This window comes from Protomyctophum bolini, assembly GCF_963924005.1.
Source record: "Protomyctophum bolini genome assembly, chromosome: 12".
Classification (NCBI taxonomy): Eukaryota; Metazoa; Chordata; class Actinopteri; order Myctophiformes; family Myctophidae; genus Protomyctophum; species Protomyctophum bolini.
This window is the reverse complement of record NC_137873.1, coordinates 41,750,901-41,778,210: the sequence shown is the minus strand read 5'-3', so window position 1 is coordinate 41,778,210 and position 27,310 is coordinate 41,750,901. Positions and strand designations below refer to the sequence as shown.

At 44.1% G+C, this 27,310-nt stretch overlaps 1 protein-coding gene across 1 annotated transcript; it reads right to left on the bottom strand.

Moving 5' to 3' along the window:
- Positions 1-42: 42 nt before the first annotated feature.
- Positions 43-26,252, bottom strand: LOC308325268 (dual specificity protein phosphatase CDC14AB-like). The gene is made up of 14 exons (XM_080777745.1): positions 25,886-26,252; positions 24,735-24,825; positions 16,135-16,210; positions 15,865-15,957; positions 14,193-14,272; positions 13,355-13,421; positions 7,147-7,209; positions 6,486-6,573; positions 5,105-5,335; positions 2,564-2,702; positions 2,015-2,222; positions 1,584-1,675; positions 855-989; positions 43-499 (listed from the first exon to the last, which is right to left on the bottom strand). Exons 1-14 carry the CDS (start codon positions 25,998-26,000, stop codon positions 457-459), a joined length of 1,521 nt encoding a protein of 506 aa, XP_080633871.1. The 5' UTR covers positions 26,001-26,252; the 3' UTR covers positions 43-456.
- Positions 26,253-27,310: the final 1,058 nt, after the last annotated feature.

Sequence of the window (27,310 nt, the reverse complement as noted above, 5' to 3'; positions counted from 1 at the left end):
GTTTTTACTAAAACTACAACATGACATCACTGAGCCGCGGTGATAAGAGACTATCACCCCTCACCCAAACACATCGCTCTTGTTTTTACTAACCACCGTTGCGGTGGTCACTTTCATCACCTACAATTGGAGTATGAATAGGCCTTCACCTGTATGCTTTGAACATAATGTAAAACAAGGAACCGTAGCCAAAGCTTAAAAGTTTTTTCTTGTTGGCAAATTGTAACATACTACTGTGCAAATGAGTGGACAGGAGGGGAAAACATGTCCTAAAAGCACTAGACAGAACAGTCCAGAATATTGACCTCACAATCAGGCAATTGGATTAACGTCCTGCTTCTTGTGCATAATGTGACCTTGATCCAAATCAGACTAACGGGTCGTTCAACTTCACTCCTCCCAGTGATGACTGTCAGCACGGGTCACGCTGCGGTCAGCACGGGTCACGCTGTGACATCAGCGAATCACAGCTGGCTTGGTGCCAAACATGCTGAAGGGACTAGAGAGAGAGATACAGAGAGAGAGAGAGAGAGAGAGAGATGATGAACGAGACTGCAGATTATGTCATGTCTTCTGCCTAGATGTGGTGTCACCTCATATGTATGCCACTGACTAATATGGGTTTGTGCTAGAGACTTTTGAACCTGTATTCTAATCTATTGCTAGTTTGACCACTTCAAATGCTCTTTCATCTTAAACAAACTAATAACCAAAACAAAAAATAGTCGATCTACAAGCTCACAACACGTTGCAGAAGATCTGCTATTTGTCTAAATGGGTTAAGTAGAGTACTTGAGTTAAATGTAATGAGTAACTTTCCAGTCCACTGATGGATGGACAGTTTGGACACTCACCCCTTGAGGTGAGTAGCAGAGGAGGAGGAGCTTCGTATCAGCAGCCTCTTATTGGTGGAGGAGGAGAGCAGAGGGACCTTGGCGGCCTTTGGGGGAAGAGGGAGGCTGCTGTGGGAGCTCTTTGGCAGGAGCAGCCTGGAGAGAAACACACACACATGCTTTGGTGATGCTTGTTCCAGCTGAAAATCAGTTGTGCTATACTACGCAGCAACAAGAAAATGTCCGGGAAACGGGAAAGATGGTCCACCGACTGGACGGGACTGAACTTGTAAGAGGTTCAGATCCCTAGAGCACTCGGTCCCGGCCAAGGCTGGTTAATGAGGTGGCAATCAAGGTAGTCCCCGAGAAGCAAAGCAGTTTTTTTGTCATTAACATTTTTTTGTATTCAAGTTACGGAGAGTGACGGACAATAGAGGGTATATGCGCATGCATGAAGTGAATGGCAAAGTAAGTTTAACATTGTTTAACGTTGTTCAATGCAATCAGACAGGACTTTTCTGTTTGGATGTATGGGCCGTCAAGAAAGCCAGAAAGCATACCCTCTCTTTTGGTTGGAGAAAATATACATTTGGATATACGGTTTGGGACAAGGTTTCCAACCCAACAGCGACAAAATGTGGTAAAACGTAACACATCCCATGATCATCACTAGCCGATCCCAGGGAGGGTACCTTGTGGATAATATTACTACTAGTCTAATAATAACAATAATAATATACCCCAGGGTACCTTGTGGAAGAGGCAGATCTAGACAGGAGGCGTTGACCTTTCAGAGCTCGGAGGTTGTCTCCCTGAGTCAGGGGTGCATCTCTGCAGTTATTCTAAACACACACACACACACACACACACACACACTCACACGTCAGTGCAATAATTTTCAGTACAGGTAGTCGTTTTTACAATATCAAACACAATCGACTGGCATCATGATTCAATTGACTTCATCTGGCTGATCCAATTCACTTGGCATCACTTCATTCTCTTCATGGCAAACGCCTGCATGGAGCAAAGTCATGTGAAAAGGGTTTCTAAGCAGCACCACAACACATCCAAAGTGGCTATTTCCACTATTTCTGAAACTGTTTGGAAGTACATGAACATTTTTCACATGGACACAACGACTATGACAGGCCTCCTTTAGAAGACCCCCCCCTTGTCACCTCGTCCAGGCTGTAGGACTTGTAGAGGGAGCTCTTGATGGACAGGTCGTCCACGCTGGAGACCAGGCGGGACATGAGCCGTCGATCCGCCGTGGGCTCCGGCTCCTGTTTCTGCAGCAGCAGCAGCCGTGAGCGGCTCTGCCTCTGCTGCAGGAGCTTCTGTTTGGAGCGGTGGACGTCGCCATGGACCCACAGGCTGTGCTGTTTCCTGCAGAACGCACGCACGCACACACACACACACACACACACACACAGCACAACAAATGAGGACCAGAGTCATATAGAATCTATACGACTCTGGTCCTCATGCGTTGTGCATATATTTTCAAACCTCATCTATACTATAGATGAGGTTTGAAAATATATGTACATTGTTTTAAATGGAAATGATTAAGAGGAGTATGCGAAATACACACACAAGATTACCACAAATAATTTGCGATTAGGCGATTATATGTAATAATTTTGACAGGCCTATGCATGCGCGTGTGTCTTTTTACATTACACCAAAGGAAAGCATACTGTATCTCCAACTAAGCTGAGACTCACTCCTCCAGGTAGTCCTGCTGTGGTCCGATGACGGAGCCGGGCCGACAGGTTCTGATCCACGCCACTGCCTCGGCCGCCGTGAACCTGAAGTGCTTCATCAGGTAGCAGCCAATCAGAGTGCCCGTACGGCCTAGACCAGCTGGAATAGGACAGTTTAGAGACATTATTATTAAATCAGAGCCCGTGGACTAGTGATGCGATCGGTTTTGATATCAATAAATCTCCGTCCTTTTATTATTCTCCGTCCTGAGTGCTGGGCGTTACTTGATAGGACAGAGAACTCTGTTTATGCCGCTCAGGGTGTTAACCCATTCTGACCTGAGATCAGATTCATACGAGGTTTCCACTGGACACACACTGCTCTGACTAACCCATTCTGACCTGAGATCAGATTAAAAAAAATGTCAGTAGTTCTTCGATTTTTCAAAAATAGCAGACCTACAAGCTCGTAGCGCGCCACTCGGTGGCGCGCTACGAGCTTGTAGATCTGCTATTTTTCAATAGCTAAAGCATAACATGATGCCAACACCAAAACGGGTTCCCGTTCAGAATGGGTTAATTACAGCCCAGTGCTGGCACCAAAAGCAACACTCCTTTACACTCATGCATGCCATATCGTCCCTGCTGGGCAGAAACCTCATATCTCTGCTGATGGGAAGAAACCAGGTCCTAACTCCAAAATGCTCATTTTTCAGGAAATGAAAATTAAACATTTTTCAGGAAAAAACCTTGTATTTTGAAATCAAAGCAATACTGCCCCATCAAAGTTGGTGTGTCGTGACTTTTTATATTGTCAATTACTTCCATGAGACGTGGTGGAGTTAGTTGCTTTAGCGGACAGTTTGATCGAGGGTCCAATGGAGTTAAGAGACCTCAATATACCTCCTACCTTTACAATGCACAGCCACTCCCTCCTACCTTTACAATGCACAGCCACCACTCCCTCCTACCTTTACAATGCACAGCCTCTCCCTCCTACCTTTACAATGCACAGCCACCACTCCCTCCTACCTTTACAATGCACAGCCTCTCCCTCCTACCTTTACAATGCACAGCCTCCACTCCCCCCTACCTTTACAATGCACAGCCACCACTCCCTCCTACCTTTACAATGCACAGCCAGTCCCTCCTACCTTTACAATGCACAGCCACTCCCTCCTACCTTTACAATGCACAGCCAGTCCCTCCTACCTTTACAATGCACAGCCACTCCCTCCTACCTTTACAATGCACAGCCAGTCCCTCCTACCTTTACAATGCACAGCCACTCCCTCCTACCTTTACAATGCACAGCCAGTCCCTCCTACCTTTACAATGCACAGCCACTCCCTCCTACCTTTACAATGCACAGCCAGTCCCTCCTACCTTTACAATGCACAGCCACTCCCTCCTACCTTTACAATGCACAGCCACCACTCCCTCCTACCTTTACAATGCACAGCCACCACTCCCTCCTACCTTTACAATGCACAGCCACTCCCTCCTACCTTTACAATGCACAGCCACTCCCTCCTACCTTTACAATGCACAGCCACCACTCCCTCCTACCTTTACAATGCACAGCCACCACTCCCTCCTACCTTTACAATGCACAGCCACTCCCTCCTACCTTTACAATGCACAGCCACCACTCCCTCCTACCTTTACAATGCACAGCCACCACTCCCTCCTACCTTTACAATGCACAGCCGCCACTCCCTCCTACCTTTACAATGCACAGCCACCACTCCCTCCTACCTTTACAATGCACAGCCACTCCCTCCTACCTTTACAATGCACAGCCACTCCCTCCTACCTTTACAATGCACAGCCACCACTCCCTCCTACCTTTACAATGCACAGCCACCACTCCCTCCTACCTTTACAATGCACAGCCACCACTCCCTCCTACCTTTACAATGCACAGCCACTCCCTCCTACCTTTACAATGCACAGCCACCACTCCCTCCTACCTTTACAATGCACAGCCACCACTCCCTCCTACCTTTACAATGCACAGCCACTCCCTCCTACCTTTACAATGCACAGCCACCACTCCCTCCTACCTTTACAATGCACAGCCACCACTCCCTCCTACCTTTACAATGCACAGCCGCCACTCCCTCCTACCTTTACAATGCACAGCCTCTCCTCCTACCTTTACAATGCACAGCCACCTCTCCCTCCTACCTTTACAATGCACAGCCTCTCCCTCCTACCTTTACAATGCACAGCCACCACTCCCTCCTACCTTTACAATGCACAGCCACCACTCCCTCCTACCTTTACAATGCACAGCCACCACTCCCTCCTACCTTTACAATGCACAGCCACTCCCTCCTACCTTTACAATGCACAGCCACCACTCCCTCCTACCTTTACAATGCACAGCCACCACTCCCTCCTACCTTTACAATGCACAGCCACTCCCTCCTACCTTTACAATGCACAGCCACCACTCCCTCCTACCTTTACAATGCACAGCCACCACTCCCTCCTACCTTTACAATGCACAGCCACTCCCTCCTACCTTTACAATGCACAGCCACCACTCCCTCCTACCTTTACAATGCACCGCCACCGCTCCCTCGGCCGCCTCACACACGTGCAGGAAGCGGCGGGCGATGAGGTCAGAGGGCGTGGTTCCGTCCAGGAAGAACAGGTCGTGGTGCTCGAAGCCCGCCTCCTCGAACCGCCTCCCTTCGTACAGCTTCCTGTTGAGACGGACCACATCCGTCACGTTGTTCTGGCGAAAGTACGGAAAGTAGGCCTCCGGAGCGTGCAGAGGATAGCCTATAGAAAGCACAGCGCAGATGATTAGCGCTGGCGGTTTGACGCAGACTACACAAATGTACTGATTGATAGCTCTGTGAGCGACCTTCGTTGAAAGGTGTTGCGCGGCATGTTACCGGGCTGAACTCCAATCAACACCACTCTGTTTTGGTACCACATACTTTGTTTTTCTGCGCCGGATAGTAACCTTGTTTCCCACTGCGCAGACGCCGGATAGTAACCTTGTTTCCCACTGCGCATACGCCGGATAGTAACCTTGTTTTCCACTGCGCATACACCAGATAGTAACCTTGTTTCCCACTGCGCATACGCCGGATAGTAACCTTGTTTTCCACTGCACATACGCCGGATAGTAACCTTGTTTTCCACTGCGCATACGCCAGATAGTAACTGCAGAACAAACAAAAACTGTTTCTCGTAACATTTTGAGGTAAGAAAGGTCATGCATGGCCGGACGGTTAGCCCAACTGTCTGGGCACCTGCCGGGCCAGCCTGACCGCGTGCCGCAGGTTCGACTCCCGACGGCCTTTGCCACGTGTCTTCCTCCAATCTCTCTCCACACTACTTTCCTCATATCAATAAAAGGCAGAAAAAGGCCTATTGGCTATTTAAAAGGATGTTGCTGTTAACAGCAGGTATAGAGCGTCGCAGTCCCGCCCCTTTCATGACAACGCCAGGCCCAGGAAATGAATCCCAATGTATTTTTCCTCCATAGACATTTCAAAACGTATTTATTTAAAGACCTTTTAAGCGTCGTACGAAGCCAACTCTTGTCGTGACAAATCATGACAACACACACACAATATTCTGGACCAAACAAATGTGTTTTCTAATTCTTTGTGTGTTGTCATGATTTGTCACGACAAGAGTTGGCTTTGTCCGCGGCGTAAACGTCTTTAAATACTTTCTGAAAAGTCTATGAGGGAAATGAACGGGGATTTATTTTCCGGGTCTCTCGAGGGGGCGGGACTGTGACGCTCTATAGGGGAGACTATAAGGTAAAAAAACAAAACGTGTATCAGGCACCAGGTACTGAAGGACAAACATGAGCATGAGTCGAGTGTAGTTGAGCCAGTACCATGGAGTGGTAAAAAGCACCATCACATTGATGTAATATGGTTGTTTAAAATGTTGACTCATTTAAACTCACCATTTTCTATCCTACTCCGAGGATGGGGTCCGCTGAATGCCAGAATCTTCCCTGGAATGATCCAGTTCATATCGCCATTCTCTACCCGCTGCACAGAGAGAGAGAGAGAGAGACGTAAAAGATGTTGAAAGACAGTCCAACCCTGTTCAGCAAAATGTCACTGTCGGGCAGAAACCTCGTATCTCTATATTTCAACTTTTAATGTTTTTTTGTCACTCAATGCCTATCATTTTTCGCGCAGACGAAATGAAAGCCTGGGGTATGGAGGCTATACTCAATGCCCTACTTCTTCACACTAGGGGCTGTATTTTGCGTGTCTTAAGTACCAGGTCTTATTCCCTAACTTGAGTAAACTAAAGACCTGGAGGCGTGGTCAATGCTCTTTGGCCACTCAGAATAACCAAATGGCATTGATCACGCCTCCAGGTCTTAGTTAGGGAATAAGACCTGGTACTTAAGACACGCAAAATACAGCCCAATGTGTCTAAAGCTAAAGTAGTGAAAACGGCCGCTTTAATTGTGAGCTTGTATAGATGGGCTATCTTCATTACTTGTGTTACGCGTTGTAGCTTCACTGTGAAAGCCGCTGCTGAAGTTAATAGACAGTATGACAGCTGATCTACTGACCAATCAATGGCGGCCATTACCGTTGTGTCTTTACCTCGTAATGTTCATATTCCTCCACATCGAAGCTTTCAAAGTCCAGAAAACCGTACTGTAACGCCTGAGAGAGAGACAGACAGACAGAAAACCATACTGTAACACCTGAGAGAGAGACAGACAGACAGAAAACCATACTGTAACGCCTGAGGGAGAGACAGACAGAAAACCATACTGTAACGCCTGAGAGACAGACAGACACGATGGGGGGGGGATACCTATGTCATTATCAGACATAGTTATATCTTTCAATTACAACGTCTTGTTTATACCCCAAAATGACTCGATATGCAGGTCTTGTAGCAATTGTAGCCGTTGTTGTGAAATATGAGTGAAACGGCCTGGATGATTTGAACACATCTAAAACCCCCCCCTATTGAAGTAAGACTCGGTGCTCATTATTATATTATGGTACCATTATTGTCTACTCTACTCGGTCTGTGCCTCAGAGGAGTGCTGTGGACAGTTGAGCCTGAGAAAGCCTGCGCTTTCTATTCCTGGAAAGCTGGCATGCCATAATGACAGCCCTGCCCAACGATGATGACACACAGACAGAGCAGGAAGAAATTAACAGTACCATTTCATCATGAGCATTATAGTCGGGATATAGGTTGACTTGAAAGTGGTTGAAGAAGTCCTTTAAAATAAATGGCCATCTCCACTCCCTGATGCTTTGGCAACATGGGAGCGCATTGCAAGGCACACTGAGTCGAGGCGGGCGAATGACATGAATCTAAAAGGACAGAGTGAGACGGAGGACAGCTTGTTGTTTTTCAAATGTGACCTGCAGCCCGTGATGTACTGTAAGTCTGATCCCTCACTTTGATGAGCAACCCCCACCACCCTCCCCCATCCCGACTATAGAGGCGTATATTTTCTGTTCAGTTTTCAAAATATATTCCCTTCAAAAGCTGTGAGCACAAATATTCTGACGCACGTGGTATCCGTTGTAACACTTTAGTGAAGTAAAGGCAAAAAATACAAGTGGTACAAAATGTCTCAATAAAGTTACATGGTGAGATAACATGAGAGTGGTTACTGTGGTAGAAATAATATGTGCTCTCTCTACTGCAACTTCACAGCTTCTGACAAGCTCAAACAGGAGGACAGGAGGGTAACTTAGACATCAAAGAAAAGGAGCACCAATCACAAGCATTCAATCAAGACTGACCAATCTAAGCAAGGCAGTAAAAAGAGTTCTCTGCTGCACTAATTAAGTGATCACACTGTTGCATAGAAAGGCAATCAACATCAAAGCAATTAAGGTCATCATGACATGACCTCATAAAGTGGCTCTTACATTATCCGCCCCTAATTGGTTACGCAATACTTAAGCAATTATCAAATTCACAAAAAATACTAAGAGCCAGGTAACATAAATCTAATAAGCATGCAATAAACAATTCTATTCTAATACTCATTTGTCTTCGTCTTCACACTGCTTCTTGCAGCAAGCACAGCTTCTGTATCGGCCTCTCCAGCGTGCTGGTTTTCGTTTGCAGCTTCACTTTGCGCACCGTTCCGCTGGAGTCAGGTATGGTTTGGATAATTCTTCCCATTGTCCAGGTGTTTCGTGGGGCTGAATTGTCAACCACGAGCACTACATCTCCAGTCATGAAGTTTCTTTTCAGCTTTGTCCACTTCTGAGGGATCCAAAGTCTTTGTCTCAGCGGCGACAACATGTAGTTGCGTCCGCAATGTCCAATTCTTTCGTGAACATCTTGCAAGATGAGAGTGGCAACTCTGGAGTGCTTTGAGATGATCGCTGGATGCTTTGCCTCCTCTGGCAGAGCGGATCTGTTCAGCCGTCCTCCAACTCTCAACATGCCATCTTGTAAAGTGGGGTCCAGCTTGTACAACGGACTGTTTCCTTTGATTGACAGATTACTGCAGAGAGCCTTCAGCTCTTCAGGAAAGCTTTGACCTTGACTGTATCGGATGATTTCTGCTTCTGCATCTATCAACTGTTCCAAGGTAAGTGTTCTCTTTTCCAAAGTAGATTTGTACTTTTCCATGTGCTGTTCGATAAGCACCTTCTGTTTCTCTGGATCCTTTTCCAACTGAAGTATTGAGCTTTGTAACTCTTTTCTTTCAGAGTCAGGCTTTTCTTCAGCTGTGATAGTATTCACTGTGACGTTCTTGACCTCTGGGTCGTTTTGCAGGTTTTGAGTCACGTTGTCTGGTCTCTGTGGCCATTCACTTTCTGGCTGCAACAGAAACTGTGGCCCGTTCAACCATGTTTCACTTTCCATCAAGCTCCTGGCGTTCATTCCTAAGCCTTTGTAGTCATCAGGAAACACTGCATTCCTTCTCAGTTTGTTCTTCAAGCTAGTAGCTCGCTGTTCTGCCACACAGTGGTTGTTTGGCATTTTAGCTTCTTTGTTCCTCAGCGGAAGTCCAACACAGTAATGTCCATCCACACATTCTGTGGTCTCTTGCACTGACAGCATAAACTTTTTGTCTTCCTGAGACATCTCTTCCTTGTCATCATAATGACGTTCTGGAAAGTCTTTGTAATACTGCTGCACCAATAACTGTTCTACTTCCAACACTGAGATACGGTTGATGTTGTAGTGATCTGTCGTATTTTTGGAATGTTCGTTTTTGTTCTTTGCAGGTCCACACACCATCCAGCCAAGTACAGTCTTAACAGCATAGGGTCCTTCTTCTCGACTATTAATTATGTGCCACGGCTCCATTGCCTTTGAATTGTCGGCTCCTATGAGAAGGCCCACATCTGCGTCAATGTGTGGTAGGCATACTTCATTCAGGTAAGGCCATTTTCGCAGGTGATGTTGACTGGGTATGTTCTCTTTCTGAACCGGGATGCTATCGTGTGTGTAGACTTTAGGTAACTGAAGAAACGTACTCTCCTCCAAACCACACACCTCCAGGTCAGAAATCTTGTAACTGTTAACCAGCTTCGGTCCATCTGGTTTATCTTGGCCCATTGTGCTCAATAGGATCTGAGTCAGATTTCCTTTTAAGTCCAGCTTCTTTCTGAGCTCCTCTGTGCAGAACGTCGCTGTACTGCCAGGGTCCATAAAAGCGTATGTGTTTACAGACCTTCCACTGCTACGGGACTTGACTTTCACTGGCACAATTGATAGCATACAATTGGTCTCTCCGCCCCCGGTGTAGCCAACTATTTCTTGTGGAACAGATCTTTGAGTGCCTGTGATGTCTTCGCTCAAAGTGCTGTCATTACTTGTTGACACATTTGTTTTAATGGCTTCCTTCTCTTGATGAAGAATGTCTGGGTGTCTACCTGAGCACTGTTTGCATTCCATCCTCTTCATGCAAGTTTTACTGAGGTGCCCTTGCGTTAAACATCCAAAACAAAGGCCTCTTGTCTTTACGAATTCAACACGATCTTCGTGTGCTAGCCCTTTAATTTGTCTGCATGATTCCAATGTGTGATTCTCCTGACAGAAAATACATGGGGTCTCGAAGGCGTTGGCTGCTTTAGTTGGATTAGTATGCTTAACTGTTGCATCTGGCTTTTTCTGTTCTACAGACACATTGGTAGCAAAGCTGCTTCTATTTGCTCCACTATTGTCAGGTTTTCCCCTTTCCTGGCTTTTCGCTGCTGTAGATGTGCGACTGTCTTGGAGGTCTCCAAAGAGTGGATCCATTGCTACTTTAGCTTGACGCTCAATGTAGTTTACAAGATCAGCAAATTTTGCTCTGTGTCCTCTTCTTTCCATGACTTGGAATGCTGTGTCACGCCATCTTTCCCTCATTTTGTATGGCAATTTGGATACCAACATCCTCATATTTGTGGGATTATCCATTTCCTCCATAAATGCCACATCTTCCATTGTGTTACGACAGCCAGTCAGGAATATAGCATACGTGTTCAGTGCTTTTCCATCTTCGGATTTTATTTGTGGCCAATTCAGAGCTTTGTCAATGTAAGCACTAGCAATCATCAACTCATCTCCGTAATGTCTCTCAAGCAGTCGTTTTGCTTCCTTGAATCCTCTGTGCGGTGGCATGTGTTCGCAACTACGCACAAGGTCTTGTGGTTCTCCTGCAGTGTACTGTTGCAAGTAATATAACTTGTCCTGGTCATCATCAGTTCTCTGTTCAATTGCTTGTTTGAAAGCTCTGATAAACGATCTATATGTAAGTGGATTACCTTTAAACACTGCAATCTCTTTAACTGGAAGCTGGGCCATGGACTGCTGCTTAACTAGCAGTTCAGTGATTGCATTCTGCTTCTCCATTACATGAAGAATGCCATCATTTCTTCTATCAAGCTGTTGCCTGTCATTGATGTCTGTGTGCCTTGGCCTCACATGTTGTGTCTCTGTAACTTGTGGTAACTTGGTTGTGACCTTGCTTCTAGTTACAGCTGTGTTAGTGATTGGATGGCTTATTGTCTCTTTTTTTATTCGAGCTTTGCTTGACACATGTGAGCGATCATACATTTTATTTTCTTCCTTTGCTTGGGCTCTTCCTGCCACATGTGAGTGGACATAACTGTTCATGCCATCCCTTTCTTCATACTGACTCAGTACTCTCACTTCAGCTCTTTGTTCAGCGATCTCTGTATACAAGTTCAGCTTGTCTAGCTGGGCTTTCAGACGTGCTACGTCCAATTCCAGCTTCTGTTTCTCCTCTAAAGCTGAGGCACGTTCAACCAATGCAGCTAGCTTTGCTTCTTTAGCAGCTCGAACTGATGACCGAGTGGATATGACAGATGTGCGTTCACTCCGTTCAGCAACTGAAACCTTTGAATAAACTTGCGATGCACTATCATCAGGTCTTATATCATCCTCCACTTCCTCATCAAGTGCTGGATGCTCCTGATCTGACTCGCTTACATGCAAAGCATCCATCCATTGCCTAGCTGTGTCTTTAAACTGAGTTATATTCAGCATCTTAGGTTCAAACCAGTTTCTTATATCAGCATCTCTTTCTTCCTCAGGCAGAATATCTCCTATCTGCCTAGTGAGCTCTTCAAACTCAGCAACAAGAGTATTGACATCAAAGTTCACAATGCTTTGCACTGTGTGCAGATTGGCCGTATCACTCATCAGACTTTCAACTTCCTTCGTTTTTGTGGTTATTTGGGCTAATTTTCCTCTTCTAGCTCCAATAAGCCTATGCAGTTTATCCTCCAAAGCTTTCTCAGTTGGTTTACTCATTCTTTTAGATTCCATTTCCATGTCATATTTCTCTTTGTCTTCAGCCATCTTGTCAGAAAAACAGTGCGTAAATTGTATGCAAAAGAATAAAAAGTATTTACTTCTTCTCTTCAGACAACATGCATAACAATTTCTGAACACGCAGAGTCTTCAATAACCACTTGTTTTACACAGAGAAATGAATAAAGTCACTGGGTAGCTTGGGTCAATTAACCTCAGAGGCTGTAGGATTTAACAGCTGAGAATCTGTTCTTTTCTTCTTTACCTTTGAAGTTGTTTTCCATCCAAATGAGTGTCATTGTTCCACTGAGTTGTGTTGAAGAATTCCTCCCAACGATATCCAAAAATTGGCTGGTAATTATCCTGGAATCCAACAATGTCCATAATGTCCTTAAATCTTCAGGCGATCCAAAGAGCGATTATTTCTACTAAATATAGAGGCGTATATTTTCTGTTCAGTTTTCAAAATATATTCCCTTCAAAAGCTGTGAGCACAAATATTCTGACGCACGTGGTATCCGTTGTAACACTTTAGTGAAGTAAAGGCAAAAAATACAAGTGGTACAAAATGTCTCAATAAAGTTACATGGTGAGATAACATGAGAGTGGTTACTGTGGTAGAAATAATATGTGCTCTCTCTACTGCAACTTCACAGCTTCTGACAAGCTCAAACAGGAGGACAGGAGGGTAACTTAGACATCAAAGAAAAGGAGCACCAATCACAAGCATTCAATCAAGACTGACCAATCTAAGCAAGGCAGTAAAAAGAGTTCTCTGCTGCACTAATTAAGTGATCACACTGTTGCATAGAAAGGCAATCAACATCAAAGCAATTAAGGTCATCATGACATGACCTCATAAAGTGGCTCTTACACCGACCACTGTATGCTAGGCTGACTCCTGTCCCTCCCTTAACTTTAATAAGACTTAAAGGATTATAACCATGGGAACATGACAGGGAGGGAGAGAGAGAGAGAGAGAGAGAGAGACTGTGTGTGTGTGTGTGTGTGTGTGTGTGTGTGTGTGTGTGTGTGTGTGTGTGTGTGTGTGTGTACCTTGCGTATTCCTTGTAGGCAGTCGAGGACGGTAAGGTTATAAGAGCACTCCACCACCGATGCATCCCTAGAAGACGCACGCACGCACACAGACACACAAACACACACACACAAACACACACACAAGCACACACACAGACACACAAACACACACACACGCACGCACGCACACAGACACACACACACACACACACACGCACACAGACACACAAACACACACACACGCACACACACACATAAAAACGGAATAACAATTTACATTTTCCGTATTTAGCAGCTCTTAATTACAGTAAGCAATACGGTAAAACATATATAATTTCCTAATATTTGAAACTATTTATAATATAATAGAAAATAAAAGTAATATCTTTAATTCACGGTATATTATTTTGTTGGCCTATAGTGGCGTTGATTCTGGCCTTTTGCTGAGTCTTCCTGCCAACAGTAGCACCTTTTCAGTGACTGAGGCCAGGCATCAATATTGACCTCACAATGTCACAGTGAGTGAGCTGCACTGCCCTTTGGGTGTAATCAGTGACACCATCGACACCAGCCTGAGTGCCGTGCACGCATGCATGTGCATGTGTGTGTGTGTGTGTGTGTCACAGCGTGTGTTTGTCATGATCGTGCAAAGCGCAGGTTAAGCTGGGATTTGTCGTTTCCCCAGTGTCTCTGGATAGGCAGTAATGACACACACACACACTATTTTGGGCATGAAATTGTTGACAACATTTTTTTTGGAAAATATAGGGCTTACCGTAAGAGTTTAAGGGCAGAACAGGCCATAGATAGGACAAGCCTAATATAGAACATTCAGGCCAAGTTATTTTTAGAGTACCTAAAAGGCAGATAGGCTGTGTTGTTCCCTGAGATCAGAGTCCTGTAGGCCTCTTCTGGACTCCTCTTCAAATAGATTACCTAGAGAGAGAAAGAGAGAGAGAGAGAGAGAGAGAGTACATGTAATATAAAAGTAACACAAACATTCCCAAAAAGGCAAAAATCTTCATGAATCAAAAACAAATTCAGTTATTTTTTTTTTACAGTAATTTCAGGGGTCAGGGGGAGCTGGGAATACGCCCGTTCCCGGCCCATGACTCCAGGGCTTTCCAGCTGTCAGATGATCACGATCACACACAGGCCCAATTCCAATACCCCAAATCTTTAAATATGTGGCCTAAAAATGCCTCTACTTATAAACAACCTGCAGCGATTTGCATTCGGACACTGACATTATGTGATTGTCTACACCAGGCACGTGCAGGGGGGGAGCTAAGCCCCTGCCCCCTCAGTGCTCTCTGCACGGCCCCATCATGGTCTACACGATTGTCACATATTTCAGCAGGTCACCAATTTCACCGTAACACCACCATGCTGGAGTGACTGCATGAGTATGAGTGAGCGAGTGGCCGTCTGGCCGGGGTTTTGGGTATTGGAATTTGGCTCATTAGTCACAGACCTTTACTTGGTCGCACTTTGCAAGCCCTGCTCGTACGAGCAGCGGGCCCATTCAAAGCATTATCGCAGGGTGCTATACAAATGATATCTATATCCTGTAAGTGGCTCTTATTTTGAAGAGGAAGAGGAAGTCCGTTTCGGTTGTAGCCAAGCTGCCATGTGACAACTTGTTGTTATGATGAGTCTAACCAAGTACTAGTAAAACAAGAAGAACCCACGTGGATTAAACACAAGCTTTTAGCCCAATATTAATATATTACGATATGAAAACCATGCATCTGTGACTTAAACAATGTACAAACTTTGGAAGTAGGCCTACATTAAACATGGAACCTGCACCTAATGCCAGGTGACTAGTTCATTGTGAAAGTCTCATGCTGTTCCACACTGGTAAAATCATCAACAACAGCTGCCCCAAAAACATAAGGTAAGCTACAAACAGTGATTTATGTTACTGCCAGCAAAGAATGTGATGTCATCATGCCCTTAAATATATAGTGCTTGTGCTTAGTTGGAACTGTTTGGCCGCCGTGCCAATTCTTATCAACATGTTTTGATTAGTTGGAAGTGGGTCTGCCTGCCGTGCACTGTGGTGCTGCAGGACTCTTCACTCTCAAATGCTTTGAATGTGTGTGAGAGAAAACTGTAGTATAAGACCCACAGTTGCGGGGACGTGTTTTGTTTTAAAGCGATGTAACATCAAGCTCCGATGGGTTCATTATTATATCGCACCACAATGCATTGTGTCGTGCAATTTAGCCGTGATCGTGATTCAGCCTATAATGACAAGCCCAAAGTAGGGACTGACCAGGTTGAAAAGTGGTGAAGAGACGGGTGTTCAGCTATGATACATAATGGTGCTGTATGGATCCATAAAAGGATCTATGTGTGATAAATGCATGTTAGGGGAGGGAATGGATGAATGGATGGGTTGTTGACTGACAGACAGACAGACAGACAGACAGACAGACAGACAGACAGACAGACAGACAGACAGACAGACAGACAGACAGACAGACAGACAGACAGACAGACAGACAAGCATGCATACTTACAGCATAGGCACCTATGAGGGCAGCAGCATTGGCTCTCTTCCTCTGGTCATAACTTGTGTAGTGGACTAGTTTCTTCCTGCATATCACTAATGACTGGAACGACAACAAAAGTACATCAATGTGTCTGTAACCAGACGTGGGTTATTGCAGGACAATTAAAAATAAAAAAAATACCACAAATTGATAGCAAATAGTTCCCAGGTCCATGTAATGAGATGCAAGGTCATGTTGCTATGGATGAAATATTGCAGGATTGACGGATGGTCTTACCTTAAGCTGTTTGTTGAGTTTACAGCAGTATTTATACAGCATGGCCAGATTGAGGGGTCCAAAGTCTGCATAGAAACTGAGACACACACAGAACAACACAGAATTATGTAAATATGAATAAAGCAAAATTAAATCTCTGAAAACTGAAAATGGAAATTTTACGGAAGATAGTAATATGATCGTATTGCTAGTTTGACCACTTCAAATGCTCTAATCTTAAAATAATATTAATAACCAAAAATAGTCAATCTGTGACGCATTGAGAGCTTGTAGATTGGCAACATGCTTCCATAGAAAATAAGACATGCTGCTTGGCTTCTATGGAGTCCAAAAGTCAGTCAATTTAATCCATGTGTAATTATGTAACCAACAAAAGATTATTATTGATCTCAGCATTTACTGTGTCTGGAGTCTTACGAGTTCTAAGAATTTCGTCTTGTAAATTGTTATGGTCCGAACACCATAATCTGTTATTTAAATTTAATTAAGCCCCGTTGTTTGGACGGGGAGGATGTAGAATGTAGATCTATAATCACATGCAGTGTTGTTTGGACGGGGAGGATGTAGAATGTAGATCTATAATCACATGCAGTGTTGTTTGGACGGGGAGGATGTAGAATGTAGATCTATAATCACATGCAGTGTTGTTTGGACGGGGAGGATGTAGAATGTAGATCTATAATCACATGCAGTGTTGTTTGGACGGGGAGGATGTAGAATGTAGATCTATAATCACATGCAGTGTTGTTTTTGGCAGCAAATTTCTATTTTAGTTTTAGCCGTAGTCTCATTTGTGGTCACATGATTTTAGTCACCCGGATTGTTTTAGTGTTAGTCTAGTTTTAGTCGACAAAATATCATAAGATTTTAGTCGACTAAATCTACAGATGATTTAGTCGACAAAAAAAGTATTTTGGCGGGCCTTGATGCCATCGTAATGGTTCATTTTACACTCTCTGAAAATAGCCGATCTACAAGCTTGTAGATCTGCTATTTTCAGCATGCAACCAAGTGTAGGCCTACAATGACTTGTGGCTTTTACTTATACTGGATCTCTTGTCCACTAGTCCCTTCCTAACACTTTAGTCTAGTTTTTATTTGTTGACAAAATCGACAATATATTTAGTCTTAGTTTTAGTCATCACACTGTAGCTTACTTTTCATTCAGTTTCCATTTAGTTTTCGTCAGTGAGGAAAGGTAGTCGACGAACATTTCTCGTCTTAGTTTTAGTCGACAAAAACAACACTGAATCACATCTCGTCGTCTCAAATACAATTGGAGTCAAATCAGCCACTTCTTTTCATTTGACAGACAGTGAGTGAGTTGTTTCACCATTCAGAGCATTGATGTATGTGTGGAGGTTCATTCATCTCTCTCCCCGGCTGAACAAGCGCCTCAAACAGTCAGTGAGGACTCAGTATACAATGCCCCGCCAGCTTCCCATGAACACTGACTGGTCATTATTTCCGTCCCAGTATTTTCCCTCTATCGACTCGACCAGTTTTTCATACATCACTGTCATTTATTATCGCCAACTGGCACCACCCATCCATGTTGGCTAGACAACATCATATGGCATGGGGCTAATAACTTCATATAATAAGTCATGGTGTAGAAGCCATCCTCACTGTTTAGTATGTCTATTTATTATTATTATTATTATCACAATTGTTGTAGTTATTATTTGGCATTATTGGGTATTGGTTTGAGGGGTTATTATGTATTGGAATCACTGTTTGGACACCAAGGGCACGCCTCCCCAGGCCTAATTGATTGATTGAGAGAGAGCATATGTAGGCCTGGGTGATTGGGGAGCGGCATGCACCTGGTGGACAAACCAGTTTTACCAGACAGAACACGGAAGAGACAACACAGAAGGAGCTGCTTGTAATGTACCATGCACTTTAAAGGAAAGTAAATACAACAACATGACATTGAACCTGTGGACAATCTCTTTCTTTGACCTGCGTACATCCATAGTCCCTAGGTGCATCAGTGGGTTTGTTGGCTATACGGTAGAAATGTTTGGAACCAACAAAGAGCCACAACACATGGTATTTAGATTTATTCTGAAAATCAAATATTTTCTCCAGGGACTAAATGCATTACATAAACCAGAATGAAAGCCTAATAGTGCATTGTCTATCTCAATTAGCACCCTCAACAATGAAACGAACAATGATAGGCTACGCTGTGGAACATGGTGGTGGTCACCGCATGGTCAGTGATTAACACTATGTTGTCGCTGCCGGGTGGAAGCATAACAAAAATAGCAGATCTACAAGATCAACACGCACCGCTTTGCGCCGTGTTTTGAGCTTGTGTATCTGCTACTTTTGATGCTTTCGTGTGACACTGTAGTGTGATCAAGTAGGGTGTTAATTTAACCAAAAAAAAGAAAACTACAGTTTTAACCCATTCTGACCTGAGATCAGATTCATACGAGGTTTCCACTGGACACACACTGGTCTGATTAACCCATTCTGACCTGAGATCAGATTCTAAAAATGTCAGTCGTTCTTCGGTTTTTCAAAAAATAGCAGACCTACAAGCTCGTAGCGCGCCACTCGGTGGCGCGCTACGAGCTTGTAGGTCTGCTATTTTTCAATAGCTAAAGCATAACATGATGCTAACACGAAAATGGGTTCCCGTTCAGAATGGGTTAAAGCATGAAATTGAGTCCAAGGCAAGTCTATCAAACAGCGGCAGCATGCTTATCATGCCAACCAAGTTAAGCGAGGGTTGATGATAGGGGGCATGATGTTGTTGGCACATGGTTTAGCGAGACATAGTTTGAGTTGCCTGGAGTTCACCGTGTCCGGTTGAGTTGAAGTGAGATGGTTCACCCAGATTCATCATTCATTACAGAAGATTGCATTGACAACCTGGGTATAGAGCTTCCCACGTGAACAACCGGGATTTGTTCAAAGGTTATTGCCATATTGGCTGGTGCGACTGACCGAGTGTGTGTGTCTCACATCTCTGCATATGAGAGACACCTGAGTCTATTTTCTACAGTATACACTGCTATGGCTTTTGGTATGCGCAATGCACCAGCCACATTACAGCAGCTAATAAACTAAATTGTTTGGTGTGCCAAACTGCAAAGATGATGTTATTGTGTATTCCTCGACTTGCATGGACCACATGCAAACCCTAGAGCCCCGCAGGCCTCTTTGACATATCTCTTTGGATAGCTGAATCTTGCCAATTAAGTGTGAGTTCCTAGGATTTTAGTTTAAAAAGACAACAGTGACTGTCTTTCAACATGTCTTTTATGTCTGTCTCTCTCTCTCTCTCTCTCTCTCTCTCTCTCTCTCTCTCTGTGCAGCGGGTAGAGAATGGCGATATGAACTGGATAATTCCAGGGAAGATTCTGGCATTCAGCGGACCCCATCCTCGGAGTAAGATGGTGGAAAATGGTGAGTTTAAATGAGTCAACATTTTAAACAACCATTACATCAATGTGATGGTGCTTTTCCACTCCATGGTACTGGCTCAACTCCACTCGACTCATGCTCATGTTTGTCCTTCAGTACCTGGTGCCTGATTTTGTTTTTTGGTATCACCTCTTTAGTTTGCTTTAACCCATTCTGAACGGGAACCCATTTTGGTATTGGCATCATGTTATGCTTTAGCTATTGAAAAATAGCAGATCTACAAGCTCATAGCGCGCCACCGAGTGGCGCGCTACGAGCTTGTAGGTCTGCTATTTTTGAAAAATCGAAGAACGACTGACATTTTTTAGAATCTGATCTCAGGTCAGAATGGGTTAATCAGACCAGTGTATGTGTCCAGTGGAAACCTCGTATGAATCTGATCTCAGGTCAGAATGGGTTAAAAGAAGCATGGCGTGCGCTGTGAGCCTGTGAACTATTTTTAAAATAGCCAAAGTACGACATATAAAACAATGCTTAAAGTGGTTGAAATCTAAAATGACACTGACGCTTTCCTGGTCTCAATGATTCATTGGACTTATATTTCCACCAAAAGAAAATCTCTGGGATCTTTTTCCAATGTCCTGTTGCCAAGAGATCATCTCATACTTTAGATTCATATTGGAGAAAAGAAAATCTTTTAATCTTTTTTGGAGTTGGCTGGCCCTGACCCTGGTAAACCTCATTTAGCTCTGCTCTGGAAAAGTAGCGAGCCCTTGGCCTTGGCATCACAGGGGTTTGAAGTCACATTTTAATTAAACAACACAGTCACAATATGGTGCTAGATACAAATATAGTCTACAGATATGTCATCAGGACGATTTGACACCTAAACAGGTCTCTGCAAAGGACAGACATAATGACTTCACTGCCTGACATGTTCTACAGTGCTGTTTCACGTCCTTTAAGTAGATTATGACTCTGTGTCAGCTGATTCATAGAATGTTGCGCTTTTCTACATGTTCATGTTATAGAGACCATAACTTCAGTCAACAGTTCTTGGTTTCAAATTGCACCCATTATAGGCTACAACTTAACTCAGTGCCTGAGTGGCTCTTATTCATCAGAATTCCGTGTTGAACCTACATGTACATGCTAATATGGATATTATTGAATATGAGCAGACTTGGCACCTTTAGTATACGATATTTGTCAGACTTTATGCAAATCTACATCGAATTACTGTATATCATATGGGCCAGAATTGTGTCTTATATGTATTGGAGGAATTCCAAAATGGACCTGATAAGGGTGAATGCTAAAGGTTGACATGCTAACTGCTAAGGACCACTCAACACGAAACAAAGTGATATTGCATTACCGTCTGTTACCATTCTAAGGGCCCTATATTCGTCTGTTACCATTCTAAGGGCCCTATATTCGTCTGTTACCATTCTAAGGGCCCTATATTCGTCAGTGCCTTGCTGTTTAATCCCTACACTTATTATTTATTTATTTTAGTTTTTAGTAGAATAGGTCAAAAATAGCCGATGTACAAGCTCACAACGTGGCTTTACATGGATTGTGCATTACATTCACACATTCACACACCGATTGCGGCGGAAGCCATGCAAGGTGCCAACCAACACATCGGGAGCAATTTGGGGTTCAGTGTCTTGCCCAAGGACACTTCCCACATGTAGACAGGAGGAGGAGCCGAGATTCGAACCGCCGACCCATGGATCATTGGACGACCTGCTCTACCTCCTGAGCCAAAGTCGCTCTGGGTCTGTGTTTTGTTTACTAACACAGACCCAGTCTAAAATACTGTAAATGATGTTGCCCTAAATCCCTGTTCATCACCGGAACACAACAGATGATCTCATCCTGACCTATATCTGGCCGTGGGATCAAAACCATGGCTTAACTTAACCCATTTAGGTGACATTCACACCAGAAAGCTTTGCTGCCATTAAAACGAATCCTGCTGCACATTGTCAGAAAGTGCACTTCGTTTGGCAGGTGTGAAGGCTCATTCGAATCCTAATGCGCATCAAAGAACCGCATTCTACTCCGAGCAACCACGGGGGTTTCGCTTCGCTTCCAATCGCACTTGATTACGACTCGGTGCAGGTGTGAATGCAATCCGCAGTAAATAAAGGAAATGAAGCAAACAATGTGGCGGGTGAGGAGCTGAACACAGTTGCAGACGGAGAGAAGGCATATTTTACGCAGCGCAAAGATGTCCCGTTACCGTGGATAGACGTGGTCGAATGAGGAGACCGAAGCCCTGATCGAAATGAGGACGAGTACATTAATCAATTTCTGAATTTTCTGAAGGAAACACATAAAAACACGAGAGAGAGAGAGAGAGAGTATTATGAGTATAATTCTAAAACGGGTAGTCCCAATACTTCATTCTGATTGGCTGGTTACCGTCACGTGACCGGTGTAAATTTCACCGATAACCCACTCCTTCAATCACTTTGTATCATCTTGCAGCCTTGTAGCTGAACTGGGGAAGGAGAGCGCTTGATTGATTTACAAACACATGCCGTGCGGGCGTCTAAGCACCGCCCGGCTCATATGACTGTCAATGTGTGGCTCCAGGCAGCCCCGTAAAAACATCAAGCGCTATTCTCCCGTCACATAGCCTACTTGCCGAGCACAACAAGGAAGTTATGTGGCTCGCTCTGGTAGCGCAAAGCGTAGCTACTTTTGTGAATTCAATCGTTTTATTAGGTTAATATGGTACATATGTTTGTAACCGTTTTAGAAAAGCAATAAGCCACTCGAGGCCCCAGCTTACCAGGTATTTTACACTGGCTGCGGGGTAGAAGCCCCTCGGCTGCGCCTCGGGTCTGCCTACGCCCCCAGCCAGTGTAAAATACCCGGTAACCTGAGACCTCTCGTGGCTTATTGCTTAATTTTATCACCATAGATTTCACTGTGTAGGCTATAGTTTATGAATGGAACACATTGATAAAGGTCCCCCCTGCTGCTTTTCCAATTGCTGCAGATCAGTGTGAAGGCAAACCGCAGCAAATTAAATATGCAAGAATCCCAACTCCGCCCATTCGCAATCGAGTCTACCGAAGTATTAGGTGGGAATGTGACCTTAGACCTGAGGACGATTCTACAAATGTCTTCTGAATCCTGACAGAAAAACCTATATTTCTATGTCCGTGATTCTCAAAGTTTTTCATGTCAAGGACCCCAAAAACTATATGTAGTTGGCCATTGACCCTCATCTGAAAATATGTTGTTCCACGGACCCCCCCCCAGAAGCAAAGATTTGAGTTAAAAGCGTTTGCTCTGAAAGAATATATATATTCAAAGATTTGAGCCACATTTTCACAATCTTTCAAAAAAATAGCAGATCTACAAGCTTGGAGCCGCGGCACTCAGTGCCGCGCTATGAGCTTGTAGATCTGCTATTTTTCAATAGCTAAAGCTAGAGTATAGCATAATGCTTAACCCTTTCTGAACGGGAACCCATTTTGGTGTTTAGCATCATGTTATGCTTTAGCTATTGAAAAACAGCAGATCTACAAGCTCATAGCGCGCCACCGAGTGGCGCGCTACGAGCTTGTAGGTCTGCTATTTTTGAAAAAATCGAAGAACGACTGACATTTTTAGAATCTGATCTCAGGTCAGAATGGGTTCATCAGACCAGTGTGTGTCCAGTGGAAACCTCGTATGAATCTGATCTCAGGTCAGAATGGGTTAAAACACCAAATGGGGTTCCCGTCCAGAATGGGTAGTGCTTCACATACAGACAGAGCGCTGAATTCAAATGAATGATCAGTTAACTTGTGACTGTGAGCATAATACTATTTATAGTAAGTGGTGCAACTTCTTCTCAAATGAATGACTTGTGTTGTCCTATTGTTGAGCAAAGTCAATTTTAATTCAATTCCGAATGAACGGCGCACTTCTCACAGTAAATGAATGGCCTATACTCTGAATGGAAATGGCTGGCTCGATTGTCATTCAGACCTAGAATACAACTGGATCACGTGAAGGAGTGAGATTAGACTATAAATTCATGAAACTACAGTACATCTGGAATGAAGGATGTGTTCATTGTGCTGGATTGAGGGTTGGATTGGGGGTGGGAAGTGAGGACGCTGGCGTCGACTGTTCGCCGCTTCACCTCCCAATGTATGAATGAATGAACCATTGTAAGCACTTTGAGTAGGCACGTAGTGCATAGAAAAGCGCCATAAAAATGCAATTCAAAAATTAATTGCTGTGATGTGTTCTGTATTTAGCTCGGAGCGCACTCTTGTAGTCGCATAGAGTTCTTGCATGACATGTACAACCTAGTACATTGTTTATGTCGCGAGTTGCGATCTTTGTCACTGCACATACTCCTACGAGCTGAGGGGGGAATGTCCTCCTGGTGGGGGCTCCTCACTGGCAGGTGAGCCAGTAGGATATAACAGTACGTCCTCCCGGTAGGGGGCTCCTCACTGGCAGTAGGCCAGGGTGCAACAACAGTGGCAAGCAGTGGGAGGAATGAATTGACATACCTAATTTGTAAGGTTAAAAAGAAAGTGGCTGCTCTAAATGAACACTGACGAAGGCATGGATAGCTGAAACGTGTGTTTCTTGTGGCATGTACAGATACAACAAAAGAGGAAACTCACTCTTGCCCTGTTATGTTATGTGTGTGACCTTATTTATACAATTTGTTAACTGAGGATTATCCTGCTATAGGCCTCACCTACGTATAGCTGTCCACTGTGCTAAAGGTGAAGCATATTTCTATCCTCCTCTGCCTCTGTCCTGTAGCTCAGTGGTTCCCAAACTTTTTCATGTCAAGGACCCCCAAATTGAGACTAATTATCCATTTGAAAAGACATGCCAAGGACCCCCATAAGAGAAGATTTTTTACAGCTCTAACAGTGATTCTCAACCAGTTTAATTTCAAGGACCCCCAGTTTGACATGCATTAGTCGACGGACCCCCATTTAATGGCATTTCTATCTCTGGGACCCCCAATTTATATTGTAAAATCAATGTTAATTTAACTCTGAGGGTGTACAAATGGAACCATTTGGTTCCATTTGTACACTCTCTGAGTTACAGGTCCATAAGGGTCCATTTGGTTCCCAACTATCATTTAGCTGCAGGGGACCCCCTGGAACTCCCTCAGGTACCCCTGGGGGTCCCCGGGCCGGACCCCACTTTGGGGACCACTGCTTAGTGTAGCTTACCTCTCATAGGTGAACTCCTCATCCGTGCTGAAGTAATGTGTGCTGGCTGTGTTCTTTGGCTTGACGCGGACAGTGGCAAAGTACAGGCGATCTGTGATGGAGAACAGACAGCCAGATTGACAGGCAGCCAGCCAGGCAGGATGGATGGATGGATGGATGGATGGATGGATGGATGGATGGATGGAGCACCACGGCACAGATTGATGGGCAGATGAAGAATAAACAGACAAGCATATTATGGTTGTGACAGATAATATGGGCAGATGACAATCAGGACAGACAGCTAGGGAGCAAATTGGAAATCTTGATGAATTGATTACACAGGGCCACAATGGAAACAAGCATGCACTCAGGGCTTTTTGTGTGTGTGTGTTATCCTTTTAGCACCATTTGTACCACTGTCTCTATATGTATCAATCAATGAATCAATCACACAGGAAGGTCAGACAAGAGCAAAACATTTACTTGTTGTGTTACTATTGAAGTCAGAATCACGTCACGTTTGACTAAGTTTACAGCAGTGGTTCCAAAACGTGTTCATGTCAAGTACCCCCAAATTGACACTAATTAGCCCGCGGACCCCCATTTGAAAAGACATGCCATGCAGGGACCCCTCATAAGAGAAGACTTTTACGGCTCTAGCAGTGATTCTCAACCCGATTAATTTCAAGCACCCCCAGTTTGACTGTTTGACATGCATTATAGGCTACAGTACGGACCCCCATGTAATGGCATTTCTATCTCTGGGAGTGGGAGTATACACTCAGAGACGAGTTACAGACCCATAAGGGTCCATTTGGTTCCAAACTATCATTTTGCTGCCATGGGTACCCCCTGGAACTCAAGGACCCCTGGGGGTCCCGGAGCCCACTTTGGGAACTACTGGTTTAGAGTCTAGACACAATTAACAGTATAGGGAGATGAGAATCGACCAGCATTTGTAAGTATATAGCCTATACAGGTATTTCAGAAGTTTCTATAATTGAGAATTTAAATATGTAATTGTTTTAATGACATATTTTGAAAACGAAAATGCCTGCTTTCTAAATGTTGAAATGGTGTTCACATGTGCTGTACGGCTTTTTTCTCCATATAGGCAATTACTATAGGCAGTCCTGTTTATAGAAAATAGGCTATATTTAATTACCTACCTTTGATAAACTCTGATGACGCGCCGCACTGTTCATATTCCTCTGCCATTTGTTTAAAATATAGTATTGCAGAAAAGTCCTGAATGATCCTGTCACAGTATAGGCCAGTCTTCATAAAAATAAAAAATAAAACGGCAGAAAAGTGACCATGGGATTAAAATGTCCCCTTTTGCTGGAATAATAGCTGCTGTCGCTTGACTATTTCTCCATAATTTCTCGGCTCGAAACAAACTAAACTCGCCCCACTTTCATCCTGCGATGATGACCCACGGTCCCACGCTGCCACGCATTACTTTTCTGAAACGAGTCGACCGCTACTCGGAGGGGGGGGGGGGGGACAATCTCCAATGCAAAATAATTAACTCCAGTCCGGACACATAGGCTATACATCCAAAGCTCCAAACCTTCACACTCCTATAGTCCTAACAGCTAATTGTCTTTCTGACACATTGAATCCGTGGAAGGAAGTAAAAAGTGTTCATGAAGTGTCCCAGCGTGATTCACAATCACAGACAGTCAGACATTTCCAGTGGCAGTTCCATGCGAAGAGACAGCGAGGCGAGCGACCACTAATCTCTCTGAGTCTGCACAGTGCACTACTAGTCATGTGCACGAACTGCACATGCTCGTCACTAGACTACACGAAAACAATAATAAGAACTGGGCGGGAGGGAGTCAGTCCGCCTTGCAGTTGCTGACCTGTGCGTGCGTGCGTGCGTGCGTGCGCGCGCGCGCGCGTTCTAGTAACTGTGATTCGATGGTCCTCCCCTCATTCAACGCTCAACAGGCTTATTATAGGTTAACCACAGCACCATCTAGTGGTGTAAGAAGTAGGCTACTCAGATTTTGTCTGCCTTTATAATAATCATCATGAATTAATTAAGATAGTATTGATTGATTGATTGATTGATTGATTGAAATATTTATTAACAGTTTGCAGAATTTACAGTACATTTCAAGCACAAACTCAATACAAAGACTGAATAGGCGTGGGCCGGCTTATTAATTATAATATTGACTTGTTGTGATTGTTGCTATGATGAAGTATTATGCATATTTGTGAGTGTTTACTATGCATGTGTTATATTAAGCAGATTGTAATGTTTTATTTTATAAAACATTGAAAAGTTTTCAGAAACTTTAACCACGCTATAATGACGCCAGGAGAATTCTACTCTAAAGGCCTAGATCAGTGGTTAGTGGGGTCCGGGGACCACCAGGCATCCTTGAGGGAGTTCCAGGGGGTCTCCAGCTAAATTATAGTTTGGAACCAAATGGACCCGGATGGGTCTGTTACTCTGAGAATGTGCAAACGGGTCCATTTGGTTCCATTTGTACACTCTCAGAGTTAAATTAACATTATTGATTGTTCAATATAAATTGGGGTCAAACTGGGGGGTCCTTGAAATGAAACCGGTTGAGAAT